Raw genomic sequence first — 19,650 nt, forward strand, 5'->3', positions numbered from 1 at the left:
CACATCCCACCTCCCCTTCCCTGGGTGACCCTCGAGTGTAAAACACACTCTGCCCTTTCCCCTCCAGCTTTTCCCGTTGGACAATCGCATTTCACCTGTCTGTCCATCCCTGTTTTCTGCCAGAGATTTGGGTCGGGTTGGAGCTGTGTCAGTGACGCCACTCCCGAGTGTCAGGAACTCAATCCAGTGCTGGAATTGCGCCGCTCCAGCCCCCGTTCCTGAGGGTCCAGCTCGTTCCCGCCGCGCATTTCAATGAGTTAATTGGAGCTCCGGGTCAGGAGCCGCTTCCCGGCCCTCGGTTCTTAATTAAAGGCACCGGGAGATTAATTTGAAGCGTTAATTTAAAAGTGCCGGCACAAAAGGCAGGAATTATTGCCACTAAAGAACTTCCTTGTCCCCAGATGTAGAAGACAGAACCAGCTCAGGGTCCTGGGGGAATGCAGGCCATCCGAGTCCATCCCGGGTAAGTACATCTAATCTCCCTCCCTCAGCCTGGGAACGTGCAATCCAGGACAGACGGGCCCGGCCGCTCGGCTGCTCCTTCAAGGGCCTTTTAATATTCAACCTGTGCCTGGGCTCGGATCCGGCACCTGCTCCGGGGGAACTGGAGCATCCCGGGCCCTGGGAAGGTGTCCCTGCCCACCCGTGGGATGGTCTGTAAGGTCCCTTCCACCCCCAGCCATCCCATGATTTTTAGGGATATTAATTAGCCGTTTATTGCGGGGCTCCCTCAGCCCTGGCCCCACCCGAGCGCAGCCGGCACAGGCTATTTCCCAGGGTTTCACCCCCTGCACTGGGATTTTTCGGGATTGGGGGTGTCCCCAAGCCTGAGGGGAGGGCCACCCCCCATCCCTGTGCCAGGGCTCACATTCCATGGCCATCCCTGGCCACTCCATGGCCACTGACCACCCCTGGCCATGCCATGTTCCCCCCAGCCATTCCATGACCACTGACCTTCCTGCCCCTGTTCCCAATGGAGCATCCCAGCTCTGCCCCTCCTGCCTCTGTTCCCAATGGAGCATCCCAGCTCTTCCCTTCCTCCAGGCTGAGCATGGCTGGTGCCTCAGCTCTGCGCTGCTCGTTCCCTGTTTATCCCCCTTTATTCCCTCCAAACCCATAGAGAACACTCAGGGTGGGCAAGAAGTGGCTTCTCTCTTCCTCGTGCCCTGAGTTAAATTTGTTCTAATTCCTGTTTAATTGTTTTCCCATTAATTGGAAGGCTCAGGGCTCCAGCAGCTCTGTGCCCTGGAACGGGGAGGAGGAGCGGGATTGGGCCCTCCATCCCCTCTCCACCCCCTCTCCATCCCCTCCTCATCCCCTCCTCATCCCCAGTCCAGGGTCTTTCCCTCAAGGCGGCCCAGGGGGATCCCCGATTTCCCTATCCCTTGCAGGGGAGGAATCCCAGTACCTTTTCTTCTCCATCCTGCTTTGCATCCCTGACGTCATTCCCGCCCGGCACGTTGATTTTTCTCCCCTTTTTTCCCCCTTGACACTTGTATTGCTTCCCAGGGAAAAATGTTTTGAAAAGGAAGTTGGGAATTGGCACACACCGATTATTTCTGCCTCCAAACCCCTGAATGAAGTTGGGAGATAGAAAGAAAGGGAGCACGAGCCTGGGAGGAATTTGGGAATTTGAATCAGGGCTGGGCATTAACTGCCAGAATTATTCCACAAACGGCCTGACCTCGCTTTTCCCTGCTGGAATGGCATTCCCACAGCGGGAGACTCGGCTTCTCCTGACTCTTTCTTCCATATTGTGAGCAGGAGGACCCTTCTGAGAGGGTTTATTGCCCAGCACAGAATTCCAAGAGCATCATCCCAGTCCTCCGTTCTCCCCATGGTAAAGTCGATTTGTGGTGAACCAAAACATTGAAACAGCATTAAAAACTCCCTGTAACGTGACATTCCAGGGGAAAAAATCCAGGGAATGATGCTTCGTAGAGCAGGTTTAACATTTAGCAGGGAATACGGGCTTGGGGGTCGGGGAAACGCTGCTCCAACACGTGTTTTATCCTGGTTTCCTGGCAGAACTATGGAGATGGGACTCACTACGATCACATGGCCAGCAGAGACCTCGGCTCCCACGACAATCTCTCTCCTCCCTTTGTCAATTCCAGGATACAAAGTAAGGACATGGAATTTTCTACTTTAATCTGGGGCTGAAATTGAGATATATGAAGCAGAAACAAAATCCAGAGGGTTTAAATCCCTCTTCATTCCTTAGAAGGGTGGGAACATGGGATATGCCTAATTTTTCCTGTTTTAAGGTATAAAAATGTGCTGTGGTGATGCTTATTATTTTTTATATATTATATATATATATATATAATTGTGTTTTCTTGCTGGGCTTGGGATGCAAAATTTCCCCAGAGAGGTAAATGGTGTTTTCCTGAGGCTCAGCTTCTCCTTGCCTGGTTGGACACTCTGGGAACGGGATTTTTAAAGCAGAAAAGGCTTTTTGAAAATACAGTAAATAAATAGTAACCCAAGGGACCAAACAGCTGGTGAGGGACACTGGGAATGTTGTTTGGAGGGGGACAGATCGCTGCCTGCTGGGATCTGGACTCCAAATCCTTGGATCTGATTGAGGGGAGCCCAGGTGGGCAAGAGGCACCTGGATTGTATCAGTCCCAGTGGGGAATCCTGGGATCAGCTCTGGGCTCGCCAGGTACAGGATAATGAGGGGCTGGAGCGTGTGCAGGGAAGGGAAGGGAGTTTGGGAATGCTCTGGAGCAGCAGGAGTGGCTGAGGGAGCTGGGGGGGCTCAGCCTGGAGAAAAGGAGGCTCAGGGGGGACCTTCTGGCTCTGCAACTCCCTGATGGATCCCAGGGGGAATTGGGCCCTGCTCCCAGGGAACAAGGGACAGCAGGAGAGGGAAGTGCCTCAAGTTTCACCAGGGGAGGGTCTCCTGGAAAGGGTGGTCAGGCCTTGGAAGGGGCTGCCCAGGGGAGCAGGGATCCAGGTGGATCCCCATCCCTGAAGGTGGCACTCAGTGCTCTGGCCCGGGATCAGTCCCAGCTTGGACTCCATGGATCCTGGAAGGTTTTGCAGCCTCAGGACTCCTGGGATTTGGCTTTGGTCCCCCCGTGCGTGGCCGAGGAGAGGCTGGGATTGGTCAGGAGTGACTGCTGGCTCCCGCAGTTAACTAGGGTGATTAAAGTGAAGAGGTGATGTCAGAGTGTCCCTCCACCTCCAGCTGGGCCAAGATCCTGCCCCAGTTCCCTCAGAGAACTCATCCGGCTCCGCTTTACAGCCCTGAGCCCGCTCCAAGGAAAACACGGAGCTGGGGCTGCCATAGATCACTCCACAGCCCCCCAGCCGTCCCTCGGCCTGTGGGATTGGGAAAGAGCTGGGAGTTGTTGAGCAGTGCTGGAGCTTCGAGTGGTTCGTGCGGGTTCCCAGCCAAGGCACGGTTACGACAGTTTGGGAAAGGCTCGGGAGAAGCCAAGAAAAGCAGGGAAATTTCACCACTCCCTCCTGCACTCACGCCACGGGGCTGAGGGAGAGCACAGGGAGCCAGGGAGAGCCGCTGCTGCCGCTTCCCACCTGAACATTTACCTGCAAACCAGCAAGCCTGGAAGCATCTCGCCCTCTCCTACCTGGCCTGGGCTTCCTGAAAAATCTCAGTCCTGCTTCTCCCAGTTTTAAGGAAAACAGTGTTTTCCCTTGGTTTAAGAAATATTTGGTTTATAAAAATGCAGTTGGGGGCACCTGGGGAAGGAATGCAGAAGGATTCAGGATTCCAGAGTTCCTGATAAGGGATTTTGGGAGCATCCTCATGTTTCTAGAAGGTCCTGCTTAATTGCCTTGGAGGGGTTTTCCCGGCTGTGATAGTGGGATGGGTGCAGGTGTCCCTCCTGCTCCAGCATTCCCAGGGAATGGGCTGGGAGAGCTTTGTGTGGGAGTGGGAACCCATAAGCAGCAGCAGGACCGACGCTGCAGTTATGGATATCCAGGATGGGGTCTGGGAGTGTTCCGTGCTCCGGTTGTGTCGGCGTTTGGGATTTTGGGAGGAATTTCTGTGCAGGGCTCTTCACTTGGACCAGACTGTGGCTCCGACTCCACTTATTCCAAATGGATTCCCTCATTTCCCTTCCCCTGGCAGCGCTCTGGACTCTCCCAAGGAAAGCTTCCTGTCAATTTGGGTGTCAGGATCCGGCTGTGGGTTCCTTTCCATCCTTTCTCCCCTTTCCCTTGGCAACTGATCCAGAGCCTGACAATCCTCCCCCTCAAAATGGTTCATACTGGTGTGTTCCGTCAGCTCGGCTGGAGTGGCTCCTGCTGTGGGATGGGGGCTGTGGAATCATGGGATTCAGGTTGGAAAAGCCCTCTGGGATCATGGAGTCCACCACTAACCCCTGTCCCCGCGTGTGGCACGTCCGGCATCGCTTCTCATCGCCCCTCCCCTTCCCAGGCGTCCTCGTTGGGAATGCTGCTTGTCCTGCTCCTTGGAATACCCTGTTAAAGGGACGGGAAATCATTTCCCATTGCTTTTCGACCCTGCGTGACTTCCTGGAGCATTTCCCTGCAGGGAAGTGGTTCAGTGCTCCTGGGGGGATTTTGGGATTGTCCTGTGCAGGGCCGGGAGCTGGACTCAGTGACTCCCTTCCCAGTGAGGAGATTCCAGGATCCTGTGATTCCAGGGAGGTTCCAGGTGCTGCTGGTTTAGGTGGTGACCTCTGGGTGATAATTTGTCGTGGTTCTTGTGGTCATCATGTGACAGCTGCAGGTTCCTTGGAATTCCATCCCTCTCCTGGCTTTGCCTACCAGGAATATTTAGGTTTGTGCTTCCAAGTGCTCTGAACATCCCTAGGAGAGCCGGAATTTTGTGCAGATTAGGGAAGTTTCTCCAACACAGCGTTAAAAGGCCCCGCTTCCAGTTGCTAAACTGTCAGCGTCTGGGCAGGAATTTTCCATGCTGGGGCTCTGACTCAGCCGGCTCTGTGGTTTTTTACCCTTCTGCAGGACTGATTTCAACATTCCCTCAAGTGGGATTCCATTTCACCTCGGCACTTTTGGGATTTGCTCGGTTGGGAACATTAATTCCCTTTCACACCACCTCTGTTATGTCAGGTGGCTCCTGCTCTGCAGCTGGAGCAGGGAAGGGGCACCAGGAACCAGGAGGGAAGCAGCAAAACCTGTCCAGGAATTCCAAGGTTGGAAGGGGCTTGCAGCACCCCGGGGTGGTGGGAGTTGTCAGGGTTGGAATGAGGTGGGATTTAAGGTCCTTCCAACCCAAACCAATCTGGGATTCTGGGAACCTAAAAAGGTCAGGAAAGGCCTTTGGAAACCCCAAAACTGGGAATTCCAGGCTCTAGTGTTCCTTTGAAGTGTTTTCCACTCATGGAGCTGATCCAGCCCAGCACCAGTTTTAGGAGAATCATGGCATCATGGAATGGTTTGGGTTGGAAGGGACCTTAAAGCCCAATTTATCCCACCCCCTGCCATGGGCTGGGACACCTCCCACTACCCCAGTCTGCTCCAAGCCCCATCCAACCCAGCCTTGGACACTCCAGGGACCCTCCATCCTTGGAGACCTTCCAAAGTCGTGATTTAATGCCGAGTGGAACCTGGAAAGGTGCTTTAAAATGCTTTGTGGGAGCCACAAAGCTGGAAAGAGAAACACATTCCCACTCCAAGGCAGGAGTTAATAGATTTGTCAGTGCTGCCAGTCAGGATTCCGGGCCCGGCATCCAACTCCAGCCGCTCGACAGTCCCGGAGAAAGGAGATGACAAGGACATCTCCATTTCCTTGGGAAGAGCAGAGATGTGTACATAGAAACTGGCTGCTCTGGCAGCTGAAACGTGAGGTTGGCCTGCAGAGTTTGCCAGGAAGTTTACATTCCTTGGGATCTGGGCCTCAGACAAGCCGAGTTGTTTTGTGGGACAGGCTGGAGTTGTCCTCTCTGAAGGCAGCAGGAATGGCCTCCTGCCCAGAATCCTGGTCTCCTGTCCATTATCCCAGACTCCTGTCCATAATCCCGGTCTCCTGCCCATAATTCCAGCCCCCTGGCCAGCTCTCCCATTGTGATGCCAGGCTTGGAGCTGGATTTATCCCCTGGAGAGGGAAACAGCTTCTCCAGTGACATCCAGAGGTGCTTTAGTGGTTAAGGAGCTCCTACTCTTCCCAGGGATTATTGGAGCTTGCCTTTCCAAGCTTTTGTTGGTATTGGTTGCAGAGGGAATTTTGAGCTCCCACCTGTCTGGGCATTAAGAGAAACCTGGAAGTGACTTCCTTAAATATTCATGAAGAGGGAAAAAGTCAATCTGGGAAGTGGGACGTGTCCCTGCCCATGGTGGTAGGGGTGGGAACGAGGTGGGATTTAAGGTCCCTTCCAACCCAACCCATTCCAGGATTCTATGAATGAAAAAAAATAATTCAAATAATAATAATTCAGGTAACAATAATTAAAATAATAATAATGTAAAAACAATCATGTAAAATAGTAATTTGAAAAATAATAATTTAAAATAATAATTTAAAAAGGAATAAACCACCCAATAATTAAAAAATCACAAAAAAACCAACCAAACAAAACCCAACACCAAAAAACCCCAGGGGTTTCTGACTGAATTCCAGTTTCCTGGAGTTTCCTGGATGAAGTTTCTGTGGCTGGAGTGTTTCTTCCTGAGCCTCACCCAGGGATCTCGGGGCTGTTCGGGGGGACACGCCGGGTTGGGATTTGCATTACAGCTGGAAAATGGACATGTGGGAAAATCTGGGAAACAAAACCAATTTGGTGAATTAGTGGGTCATTTCCATAGGCGGTCACGGTCCGTTGGGCAGGGAAAAACAATGGGTTTGTTATGCTCCTGGTTAAAGCCCAGAGTGGCCAACAAAGCCCAGTTTAATTAATAAGCGCTCGGAGCCCGTCCCCGCAGTCTGAACTTCCCAGCCTGGAGAGGTGGGGAATTCAAGGAGGAGCTGCAGGCAGAAAAGCAACTTGTTTTGGGGAGCTTTGGTGGATTCTGCTGGAAAATGATGGATCTGAGGGGTGGGGGGGCTGAGCTGTGCTGCTGGTTTAGGTTTAGGACAAGCTTTGCGCTGTGGTGCTTAAAACTAAGGGCTCCCTGAATTCCTGCCGGGATTTTCTGTCTCCATCCAAGACAGAGTGATCCTCCCTTTCTGTGGGAAAATGTGCCGCTCTGGAAGCAAAAAATCCTTTGATTTTTATAGTTAAAGTGTGAATTCCCGTCCTCGGGATTGTTCCGGGAATGACTCTTCCCTCGGCTCTCTGGCTGCATTGGGATGGAGGCACGGAATAGGTCAGTCCAGTCTGAGGGATGACAGGAGGGTCCAGGAATTCTCTGCAGCCTCATGCCAGTATATCCCTCTGCCATATGGTCGGAATTACGGGCAGCACCAGTTCTCCCACCACACAAGGCTGGGGGGACACTTTGATCCTGGGACACGCGAAAGGAAAAGCTCCGGAGCATGGATTTAACGGGAACCAGCAGCACTTTAATTCCATTATATTCCTTTCTAACAAAAATCAGAATATTCCCATTTATCCCTTTATCCCATAGACTTTTGCTGCCTTAATATTCCAAAAAGGAGGGATGGGGAGGGATATTCTGGGAAGCAAACCCGCCAAATAGATTTGGGAAAGAAGCAATCAGGCCAAGGATCAAATATTGCAATGCTTGGCTTTGTGGGTGTTTATGTTTATATTTGGGGGAATTATCCATGAAAAGCAGGTTGGATTAAAAAAGAATGGAAGGAAAGGAAACCAGGAATAAAAGGTGTAAAATTCCAAGTTCAGGGAAGGTGTGGGATGAGGTTTAGTGTTAAAAGAGGAGCTGAGAGCAAAGGGAGAGGCAGGGGGTGAAGATAAACAATCCCGACAGATTATTGTGATGCAGAAGGAGCATGAGGCCGGAACAGGGAATTTTTAGGACCTCTCAGAGCTGGAAAGGGGAATTTATTGACAGATGATGTAGACACTGCTGAAAAATAAATGGATTTTTCGCCTCAGTGTTCACAAAAGAGGACGGGGAACAGATGCCAGAATCGGCTCTAAATTTCCCAGGAGAGAGGTGAGAAATATTGAAGGAAATAGGGATTATTCCAGACTGGGGGATCACACGGTGGGTGAGAATATCAGTGGAGGGATTAAACTAGAGAGGAGACATCCCAGAATCCTTAAATAAGAGCAGAAAAGGACTATTCCATGTTTATCCAGCCAAACACCTTCTGATCATCCTTAGTGCCCTCAGCATCCACAGGGCAGGGCTAAATAGGATTTTGGGAAGGAATTTCTGGCTGGGAGGGTGGGGAGATCCTGGCACAGATTGCCTGGAGATGTTGTGGCTTCCCCATCCCTGGAAGTGTCCAAGGCCAGGTTGGAATAACCTGGGATAGTGGAAGGTGTCCCTGCTCATGGCAGCAGGTTAGAACAAGGTGGTCCCTTCCAACCCAAGCCACTCCATGATTTTATATCCTTCCCCCTGCCTTACCTTTCCCCATTACCTTCTTGATTTCCATTTCCAGGACTGGCCCCATTGTGCGCTGAGCATCCAAAAAGCATTTAAAAAGAAATAATTAAACAAAACCCCCTCAGTGGGATACTGAGGGCTGGGGGGGGCTGAAAAAAACCCTCAAAGAGTCTGAGGGTTCTGAAGGGCGGGAAACCCCTCACGGGGCTGAGGGCTCAAAATGGCGGGAAACCCCTCACGGGGCTGCCGAGGGCTGGGGGGCTGAGGAGCGCGAACCCCTCACGGAGGCTGCTGAAGGTTGCAGAGGCTGCAAAATCCTTTGAGTGTCTGCTGAGAAATGGTGAGGTAAAAAACACTTAAAAGGGTCTGCTGAGGGTTGGGTTGGGGGGCTGAGGGGTCTGAAACCCCTAAAAGGGTTTGCTGTGTGTTGGGGGTCTGAAACCCCTGACGGGGTCTGCTGAGGGCTGGGGGGTCTGAGAGGCACAAAACTCTTTGAGGGTCTGCTGATGTTTGAGGGGAATGAGGGGTCTGAAACCCTTGACAGGGTCTGCTGAGGGCTGGGGGGGGTCCGAAGAGCAGGAAACCCCTCACGGGGCTGAGGGCTCAAAATGGTGGGAAACCCCTCACAGGGGCTGCTGAGGGCTGGGGGGGCTGAGGAGCACGAACCCCTCACAGGGGCTGCTGAGGGCTATGGAGGCTGAGAGGCATAAAACCCTTCAAGGGTCTGCTGAGAAATGGTGAGGTGTGAAACCCCTAAAAGGGTCTGCTGAGGGACGAGGGTCTGAGGGGCCTGAAACCCCTCACGGGGTCTGCTGAGGGCAGTGCGGACCCCCCTCATGATGATGGGCAGTGGGGACCTCCCTCATGATGGGGGCAATGTGACCCCCCCTCATTCCAGGTGGCAATGTGACCCCCCCTCATTCCAGGTGGCAATGTGACCCCCCTCATTCCAGGTGGCAATGTGGACCTCCCTCATGTTGGGGGGCAGTGTGGGCTCCCCTCATGGTGGGGGGCTATGCAGACCCCCCTCGCGATGGGGAACAATGTGATCCCCTCGGGAGCACTTGGCTTCCACAGGCTGGATATCTCTGTTTTCAGATCCACCTGGGGAGTTGCTTTCCTGCCCCCATCCTGGTGGGAAGCCGTGTTAGTTGGGATCTAGTTTGTAACCCCATAAGTGCTGTCAGAGCGTGGCCGACCCAGCGTGTCCTGTTTGCCTCCTCTGTTTCCCCATCTCGGCATTCCCAGGAGGATTTCTTGGAGTCAGCCCCCCCTCTTTGCCTGGCAGAGCGAGTCTGTGCCTGGCTTTGATATTCTTTTTCCATGTGGGATGGTTTTGATCCCGTTCTCAGGAGCTGTCATCACCCCCCCCAGCAGTCACGATCCCGGGCTCCGCTCATGTGGCGCACACCTGGAAAATGTTGGGAAGGGCCTGGGCTTTGAAGCTCGGCTTGTTCCCTCCACATATTTGTTCCATTGTGTAATGGGATTTGCTGAGGAGACAGGGCTCAGGGGAACAGGCTGCACTTGAAAGGGAGGGAAGAGAAAATCCAGCAGAAACCGGGTGGGAGAGTCCTGCCACAGGGATGAGCCCTTGACATTGGAATGGGCACTTGGACATGGCTTGGACATGGGCATTGGGACACGGTTCCTCTAGTTACAAAAACCCTAAAAAGTTCCTCCTAATACAGTTTATTTTTTATAGGATCCTGGATGGGTTGGGTTGGAAGGGATTTTAAGGATCATCTCATTTCAACCCCCTGCCATGGGTAGGGACACCTTCCCTAGCCCAGATTGCTCCAAGCCTTGTCCAACCTGGCCTTGGACATTCCAGGATTGGGCATGCACAGCTGTGGATGTGGATGTGGCACAAGGGGATGTCCCTCTCCTCCTGACCGGAGATGGATGGTCTGGGATGGGAATGAGGGTGATGAGGGATTTTACGAGGTTTAAACATGTAAAAAGGACTTTAGTGATGGATAAGGAAGGAAAGAGGGTGGTGGGAACCTGCAGCTTCCCTGGTGCATGGAACGGAACATGGGCTCCAAAGGGAATGGCAACCTGGGCTGTGGAAATCCATTAGGAATGCTGGGAGCCTCCTCGTGTCTTCCATGCTTAGTGTGGACTTGTGTTCCTGCTTAATGGGGAGCAACACATCCTGGAGCTGATGGGAAACAGCACATCCAAGCTCCCCCAATCCCAAAATAGGGTTGGTTGGTCTTTTGGGAGTTTCTTTTCCCTCCCAGTTCCCGCCCCCCAGAGTTGATGGTGTGAGATCCATTGGGAAGGGTGAATAGAAGTCAAAGGAAACTCTTTTGGCACTCTGGGAGGGCCAAGGGAGCCACGTCCCTAATCCTGCCACGGTCCTCGTCACCTTATTATTAGAGCTGTGTAAATCTGGCAGGGATTTGTGTTTGCCAAATATACCCCTGGCCTAGATTTGGGATTATATTTGGAATTCGGGCCAGTTTCCACGCCTGTGCAGTCGGGAATTTTTGCCAGTTTGGAGCATCACCACAGGAAAGGGGATAATGAAGGACAGAGGAGTCAGGAAGGGAGAGAGCTAAGAGTGGAAGGCAAAAAGGACAAAGGAATGTGGAGCACATTCCTGCTTTTCCGCTTGCTCCTTCCTTCCAGATCCCTAATTTTCCATTTCCAGCTCCATTGTTGCCCATTTAGAGGAATTACAGAAATTCCAGTCCCTCTTGGCCACGGGAAGGTCCTGCTGGGGTGGGAGGAGCGGATTTTCCTCAATTAAGGGCCGTAAAGCTGTGACTTCCCAAGGTCAGCAAGGGAATCCAAGGAACAAATCCCAGTGGGAGGTGCAGGGTGGGTGGACAGAGTCCAGTCTGTGCTGGGGTTCAGTAGCGATAATTATCCATCTCCTCTGGCTGCACTGGGAGGGTGGAGAGGGATACTGCAGAATATGGGTCCTTCTGCAGTGGTGATTCATGGATTATGAACTTGGAGAGGTTTAGATATGTCATAGGAATCATATGGGAATGTGGACCTGGAAAACTCCATTATAGAACCATGGAATGGTTTGGGATAGAAGGGATTTTAAGGATCGTCTCATTCCAAACCCCTGCCATGGGCAGGGACACCTTCCATAGACCAAGTTGCTCCAACGTGGCCTGGAACAAATTCCAGGGATGGGGAATCCACGGCCCCTCTGGGCAACCTGTGCCAGGGCCTCCCCACCCTCCCAGCCAGGAATTCCTTCCCAATATCCCATCTAAACCAGTGGGAAGCCATTCCCTGTGTCCTGTCCCTCCATCCCTCCTGGGATGCTCCTCGCTGCCAGGAAAGGGATCTGCAGGAATACAGGAGAGAATTCCCAGCCCTGGGAAGTGGAGGCAGCAGAGGCTGGGGCAGAGGGAACCCACCATCATTATTTACCTGACTTGGAGCTCTACCTTTTCCAAAGGACACCAGATCCCTGCAATTATCTGGGAAGGGGGAGGAGATGGGGTTTGGGTGCCTTTGATGTGGAGCTGCATCAGCTCAGCTTTGGGGAATTTCATTTGAAAGGAGCCCTTCACATCTGCTTCTTGTGCTGGAGCCAAAAAAGGGGGATTTATCCCTGCCAATGGGGGGATCCTGGAGGGTGAGAGTGACACAAACCCCTTCCAGCCCTTCCCAGGAAAAGCAGGGGATTAATAATTGGTTAGTTTGGAGAACGGGGCCTTTTCAGCTCAGTGCCTTTGTGTCTTCCTTGAATCCTCTCAGAAATCCCGTTTTTCCTTATATTATTAATGCAGCAGCTGTTGCAGCTCAGGCAACTTCCAGAGAAATTCTAGAGGAAAAAAAAGGGGTTTGTTTCCATTTTGGGAGCTTTAGTTTTGCTTGCTGCAGTTTCTGGATAGGGAGCAGGTATCCCCAAATCCCATCGGGATGTGGGTGCATCCCCCAGGTCACCACAGGGGGTTTGATCCTTCATCTCTTTATTCTTTAAGCTTCCAAAGGGCTTTTTCCTGGTTGGTTTTCCAAAGACAAGTTGTCTCTCTCCCCCCTCCGGTTGTCCAGATGATGCAGCCACAGCTGGCTGACATTTCTGTGGATCTTCCCAGCCTTTGTTGGGAAGTGGGCAGGTCACGCTCAGGTTGAGGTGGGTGCCATGCCCTGGATTCATCCCTGTTCCATCCAGGTGGAAGGAGACGAGGGACAGTGTTGTGCCAATGTCACTCACTGCTGCTCCTCCATGGAATAGGTGAAAATCCCTCCTTCCTGCAGCATTCCCCTTTCCTGGGGCTCAGGAAGGAGGAGCAGGGATGCAGTGCTTGGAATGTGGTCCCTCCTTGGTGTCCATCTGGGGTGAAGGGGGGGCTCGAGGGTGCTGGAGCCCTACGGGAATATCTCGGAGTGGGAATTAGGTGGGTCATGATATCCATGTGCATCACGAGGTTTGTGCTCGTCCTCGGAGGTGTCCACCTGGAGAAGGGAAGGCTCCAGGGAGACTTAGAGCCCCTTCCAGTGGCTAAAGGAGAGCTGGAGAGGGATCAGGGACAAGGCATGGAGGGACAGGACACAGGGAGTGGCTTCCCACCGGTTTCGATGGGATATTGGGCAGGAATTGCTGCCTGGGAGCGTGGTGAGGGGCTGGGATGGCGTTCCCCTGGAATGCCATCCGGGATGGCTGCCCCTGGATCCCCGGCGGTGTCCGAGGCCAGCTCGGAACACCCCGTCCTGGCGGGAGGTGTCCCTGCCCGCGGCAGGGGGGTGGAACGAGCCGGTCCTCGACCTCCCTCCCGACCCGACCCTTCCACGCCCCCCGAGGGATTCCGCGCGGAGTGCCGTGCCCCGCCGCTGCCCGGGCCGGCCGCGGGTCGCGGGTCGCGGGTCGCGGGTCGCGGGTCGCGGGTCGCGGGTCGCGGGTCGCGGGTCGCGGGTCGCGGGTCGCGGGTCGCGGGTCGCGGGTCGTGGCGGGCCGGGGGCGGGCGCTGCGGGCCGTGTGGAGTGTGACAGACTGTGAAATGGGGCGTCGCCGCGCGGCTGCGCCGCACCTGGGCCCTTCAGCTGTGATTGATCGCGCCGCTCATGTGGAAGGGGCCCATCTGCTCCGCTCCGCTCCGCTCTCCCTCCCTCCCCGCGCCGCCGCTCCGCTCCGCGCCCGGCCCGCGCCCGCCCCGGCCCCGCGCCCCGCGCTGCCGGCCCGGCCCCGCGACTCTTACTGCGGCGGGGAGCTCTCTGTCCCCGCGCCAGCGCTTAATTAAAACCGCTGACATCATGGCGGTATAATTAAGCGTGGCATTAATTAAGCTGGAATAACGATTTTTTTTTTTATTAAGAGCTCCGCTTGCGACGACGACAAAAAAAAAATCCCAAATAATTCCGTGTAAAAGCGGGAGAAAGCCATCCCACCGCCGCCGCTCCCGCGCTGGGGAAGGACGCCCTTCGGGGGGCTCGCCTCGGCGTTTGCGGGGACGGTCGGGGGGTTGTCGCCTTTTTGCCTATTTTTTCTGCTTTTGCCCCAAAAGTGCTGATCGGCTCCTGGCATTCTGATGGCTAATTATGCATCGGAGAGCTTCGACAGCTGCATTCATCATCATAAAATGTAATAATTAATGACATTCCAACAAAGAAAAATATGCAAATGAGCGCTCATTAGCATTTTCATATTCAGCTTTGATAATGCTTTTGCTGACAAGGTTGTAATTAATGAAAATTCATGTCGCAGTCAGGAGATTGGATCGGTTTCATTCCGCTCACAATTCCCAAATGCTTGCATTATGGAAAATCGGCGGCTCTGCCAACTTTTTCAGGGAAGGGAAAAAAAACACAACACACACACACACACACTAAAAGCACCAGATGCAAATGAAGGGGAGGGAGCCGTTAACTCCTTCCAGCCCTGGCCCCCTCCCAAAAAAACAGGGAAGAAAAACAACCCCAGCAGGAATACGGGAATTGCAGGAAAACTTTTCCCTCCCCTTTATTTTCCCTTTGGTTCTCCCTGCGTGCGAGTGAACTCGGAGGGAACGAGGTGCTGCCGGTGTGTTCTCTCCTGGCCTTATCCAGTTCATTCCCGGGTGCATCCAAGGGTTCCTCATGCCTGGACAGATCCGTCGGCATCGCTGGGGTGGTGGCTCGGTGTGGGGAGCAGGATCTGGCCGTGATCCTGCTGTTCCTTGGTTCAGGATCCATCCATGCTCCTGTTCCTTGGGACAGGATCCGGCCCCAGCTGCTCCTGCTCCTTATTTCTGGCATTCCCAGCCCTTCCTCTGCCCTTTGGTTCCTTACAGGGACTCCAAGAATTCCACCTTTTGCCCCGTCCTACTGTTGGTGGGGCTGTGTCAGGAAAATGCCGTGGGCTCCCCAAGGTCCTCTGGTGCCAACACAATTCCAAAGGAAAAGAAAGTAACAGGGAATTGCAATTCCCGGTGTTGGGATTGTTTGTATTTATTATTCCCTCCCAAACCAATATCTGTGTGGGAATGGGAAGCATGAGGAGGAAAAAGGTGACGCTGCTCACAGGGATGAGCTGCCTGATCCAGAGCAATTCCACCATTCTCAGTTCCAGGAAGAGCTCTTTCCCATCGATTTGAACATCAATTCTGCCCAAACAATTCCATTTTTAAGCACTTTTTAATCTCAAACTTTAGAACTTGATTTATATTTGAATATCAAAGAATTCGGGAGGTTTAAATGATCCGGGTTTATTTTTCCGGGATAATTTCCCTTTGGATGGGCAGAATGCCCAGGCAGATGGTGCAGTGGCACCTGTAAACAATCGGAATGGAGCCGTTCATCCCGGCATTTCTCGGAGCTTTTTCATTCCCTTCCATACAATAAAACTGGGATTGGGTCCTTTTTTCCCCCAAAATTCATGTTTTGGGCTCAGGAATAAAAATCTGGGATTAGGAAAAATCTGGGATTAAAAAACCCTGGGAATGAGGAGGGATAAAATAAGTCAAATCCACATTTAATTGTCTCCACACAAAATGGTTTCATTTTAAAAATTCCAGATTTGGGTAAAAAATCAGAACCAACCAAGAAATTTCCCCCCAAGTCCTTATTTTATAAGGAATATATTTGCACAGGTTGTTCCTTTGCCATTGGAAACTGGGAATGATTCTGCTAAGACACATTTCCTATAAAATCCAGTTGATCCTTGTTTTCTACCAGGAATTTGGGTTTGCCTTGTGAGGGGCTGGATAGATGGAAATAGTCCCTTTGAGCAGGAGTAAGGTGAGGAATATTTGGATTTAAAAGCTCCAAAAAACCTGGGAATACAATATCTAACCTCAATAAATATCCCACAAGCTCCTTACAAAATATATCCTTAAAAATTAATGTATTATTGGTGGTTTTCCTTGGGAAGAGCTGAACCAAAAAATGATTATTTAATTTGATTTAATTTATAGGGAATGGGTAGCAATGGGGTCTGGAATGGGATGAGGCCTGAGAGAGAGGTGGCAGAATTTAGGGGTGGTTTCCAAGGGGAAAAGGGAATATAATGGATTAAAGGAATAGAATAAATATAAATGAAGTGAAATAATTGGGTAATTTTGATAATACTTGGGGGAGTGAAGCCCATTCCCAGCCCCATCCCGGCAGGCTGTGGGATTCCCATGGGATCCAGTGCTTTAGCAGGGAAGAAGAGGGAATTATCCCAGGTTTTTCCAAACCCTGGTAAAGGATAAATCCCCTGGACTGTCTCCTTAAGAAGAAAACAAAGAATAATTCCAATTTTTCCCTTTTTAATTTGTTTTCCCTTCTTTTTCAACATCTTTTATTAAAATCATGGATGAAGGAAAATAAATCCTTCCCTAAAGTTTTTATCTCCTTAATGGCTCAGAAAACAGGGAATTTGGGAAATAAACCCCGGCCACAATTCCCAATTTTCTAATAAAATGTGGAAGTTCAACCCTGGATTTAGCAGCTCCTTGGGTTTTCCATTTAATCAGGAATTCAGCATCGATCAGGATTGATAGTGGCATCTCCAAAGCTTTATTCCAAGGGTGAGTTCAGCTGGATTCCTCTTTCCCGCTCCCATTTCTGCTCCATGGAATCCATGGCTATGGATAACCAATGAAATATCCTGGTGCAGTGAGTTTATTCCATGATGCTGTAAGAAGTAGGATATTCCACAAACCCCTAAAAATTCCCTATTAAAGGAAACATCCATTTCCAACCATTTTTCTTCCCAGTGGCTCAGGGATGCCAGGAATGTTTGCAGGAGCCAAATAATTGGGATGTGCCCAATTAAACAAGAAATGGTTTAAAAGCTGCGTCCTGGGAGGATTCCCTGGAATTTTTTTGGGGGAAAACCAGTGCAATTGCAACCCAAAATAAAGCCATCTGAAATTTTCAACATCCCAAAGGAAGGTGGGGTCACTCCATTCGTGCCTCTGCATCCAGGAGGTTTTCCCATGGGAGAGCCAAGGGTGACCCCGATCCCAGATCAAATCCAGCAGTGTTGTCCCCAAAATATTTTGGTTCTTCTTTTCTTGTAGGGAATAGCAACCAACAAATAAATCCATTATTCTGGAATATTAAATTCTCCCATCTGCCCAAGTTCCTACTGGAAAAATTCCTTAAGGAATGAGAGTAATTGTTTAATAAACTTTTAATCAATATTCAATAATTATTCATTAAAGTGACTCTTATTCCTATTAATGATTTTTTAAATCCCAATCTCCTGACATAAATTCTGATTATAACTTGAATTTCCACATCAGCTGGGAATGGGCTTTCCTGGGAATCCTGTGAGGCAGTACAACCAAGGTTCTCCAGGAAGCAATTCCCAATATTCCCCAGAACCTTCCTGCTCCTCCCAGTGTGGGCCCTGGAAGGGAATCCTGGCAAAATCCAGGTGGAATTCAAGAACTTTGGGAATGTAAGCCTTAAAAACAGTGGGAAAATCAATCCTGAAGCAGCTTCTGGAAGTCCTTCCATCCTCTCACGGAACAGATTCCCCGCAGGGAATTCTGGAAACCCTAGCTCCTGTTTTCAGCACCAAATGATTTCAGGACTTCATTACAGGCAGCTCATTTGCATATTCCCCCCTGCTAATTGATACCTTTGTTATGGGTGTGATCCGGGATCGATCTCCATAGGGGAGGGTCAGCCAGTATTCCCAGGCCATGCCGAGCAGGAGTTGGGAAACCTCATCAATACCTGGGATTTGGGCTCTTTGGGAGGCAGGCGGTGACTAGAAAGGGCTCATTTGCATATTTGATTTTTCAGGATTTGATAATCAATCCCCCCGTGGAAACTGGCGTCCCTGGGACGACATTCCTGGTGGCGACTCATCCCCACGGAACAGGAGTTTGGGGCTGTTTCCTTCTATTTTGCCAGCTTTATTTTTTCCTTGGCCTTTAGGAATGGAATCCTGGAATGGGTCGGGTTGGAAGGACCTTGAAGCTCCTCCCACTCCAGCCCTGCCATGGAAGGAACACCTTCTATGGACCGGGGTGCTCGGAGACGTTTGTTATCCTTGTTATCCTTGGGCTTGTGGCTGTTAATAACGGGAATGTCCTGGAGTTAGCCAATTCCCAGGCAGAGCCATTCCTGGAGTGGGAATTTGGTGCACCTAAATCCTGGAATCTGGGGACAAAATTCTTGTGGGGGCCCGAAAGCACTTGGAAAACACGGGAAGGCCTCCCCAGTCTCCCGAATGGAACGCGAGTCCAACCAGGGAAAGTCGTGAGTGCGACTCCTTAATTGTGATGCATTTGCCGAGTTTCCCGGCTCCGGCGTCGGCCCCGCTCCGGTGCCATATGGTCTCCCATGGAACATTTAACTTGTCAGATATAATGGATTGTCCTGGAAGCAGATTTTCGCTCGGAGCACTCGGCTCCTCTCTTGCATTTCCCCTGGAGCTCCGGGGCCGCGGGATGAGGGATTGGGCCGGAGCCGCCGAGCGGAGCCGCGCGCTCCGTTCCCCCGGAGAGGGTGACCTATATGGCAGGAACGTTCCCGGCACTCTCCCGGCCGCTGCCCTGCCGGGCAGGATGTCACGGCTGCTCCGTCCGTCCGGGCCCGACAGACTGTGCCACTGGGGTGGGGGAGAGGGCTCAGGAACAGGGAAGCCTCGGCATTCCCGCTCCGGCACCAGGAGGCTCCCCGTGACCTCCACGGAACGGAGCTGCCTCCAAGGAGACCTTGGGAATCGAGGGCGGCTTCCAGGGATACTGCAACCTAAATGACAGGGATATTGTGGGATAAGGAGCTCTGTGGGGTAAAGGGCTGTGGGTGTGGGAGCGATTCCGTGGATAGGGAATCACTCACAGGAGTTCTGGGGTTGGAGGAGGCAGTGGATGAGTCTCCTTGGTGCTTCAGAGAACCGTGGAATGCTTTGAGATAGAAGGGATTTTAAGGATCATCTCATTCCATGGGCAGGGACACCTCCCACTATCCCAGGTTATTCCAACCTGGCCTTGGACACTTCCAGCCATCCAGGGGCAGCCACAGCTTCTCTGGGAATTCCAGCCCAGCCCCTCCTCACCCTCCCAGCCAGGAATTCCCTCTCAATATCCCATCTAAACCAGTGGGAAGCCATTCCCTGTGTCCTGTCCCTCCATCCCTTATCCCAAGTCGTCTCCAGCTCTCCTGGAGCCCCTGTAGGCCCTGGAATTTGCTCCAAGGTCTCCCCAGATCCTTCTCTATGAGCAGTTTCTATGGAGTCTCAGCCCAAATCATTCCCAAATTCTCTGGGAATTCTCTGTCCGTTCCCACGTGTGCAGGCCTGGTGAGGGGGTGCGTGCCCTCCACTGGCATTCCTGACCGGGCACTCTTGGGAATCTCAGCCTGTTCTTTGGGGTTTATCCCACCATTCCAGCTGCTTTCCCAACCCCTGGGAAGCTTGGGGTTTGTGCTGTCCCTTGAGCTGGTCCATATGATCCCAGATGTTGGGTTTTAAAGGCAAAATGATAACAAAAACCAATCCCATGTTTTTGAAACTTGACTTTTATAGATTGAAAATTATTAGAAATAAATAGGATTTGTGTGGGAATGACAAACTGAGGCTTTAATCTCCACATGAGCATAATTTCCATTTTTATAGGAATGTCTCTTTCCTTCTCTGCTGTGAGGATGTTGCTGTGGGTGCTGAGGTCCCTGGGATCATGGAATCCTGGAATGGTTTGGGTTGGAAGGAACCCTCTCATTCCAAGCTCCTGCCATGGGCATGGAATCTTCCCTTGGAAAAGCTCCCTGGCCCTTCTGTACCATCCTAAATACACCAAAATCTTGAGGTTGCACCTCTCTGGT

General features: G+C 51.8%; 1 protein-coding gene across 7 annotated transcripts in view; it reads left to right on the forward strand.

Moving 5' to 3' along the window:
• Positions 1–404: 404 nt before the first annotated feature.
• Positions 405–19,650, forward strand: part of TCF4 (transcription factor 4) — an 80,671-nt gene continuing 61,425 nt past the window's right edge. For 6 of the 7 annotated variants that reach the window (XM_039388538.1, XM_039388541.1, XM_039388540.1 and 3 more), the window contains exons 1-2: positions 405–463; positions 2,029–2,125. In XM_039388538.1, coding sequence (XP_039244472.1) covers positions 2,059–2,125 — 67 coding nt within the window. In that variant the 5' untranslated portion in view covers positions 405–463; positions 2,029–2,058. Of the gene's footprint in view, positions 464–2,028; positions 2,126–8,691; positions 8,777–19,650 lie in introns of those variants that run through there. The other variant, XM_039388545.1, reaches the window with a different exon arrangement.

Source organism: Pipra filicauda, unplaced genomic scaffold (assembly GCF_003945595.2).
Source record: "Pipra filicauda isolate LSUMZ 115617 unplaced genomic scaffold, ASM394559v2 scaffold661_size620017_pilon, whole genome shotgun sequence".
Classification (NCBI taxonomy): domain Eukaryota; kingdom Metazoa; phylum Chordata; class Aves; order Passeriformes; family Pipridae; genus Pipra; species Pipra filicauda.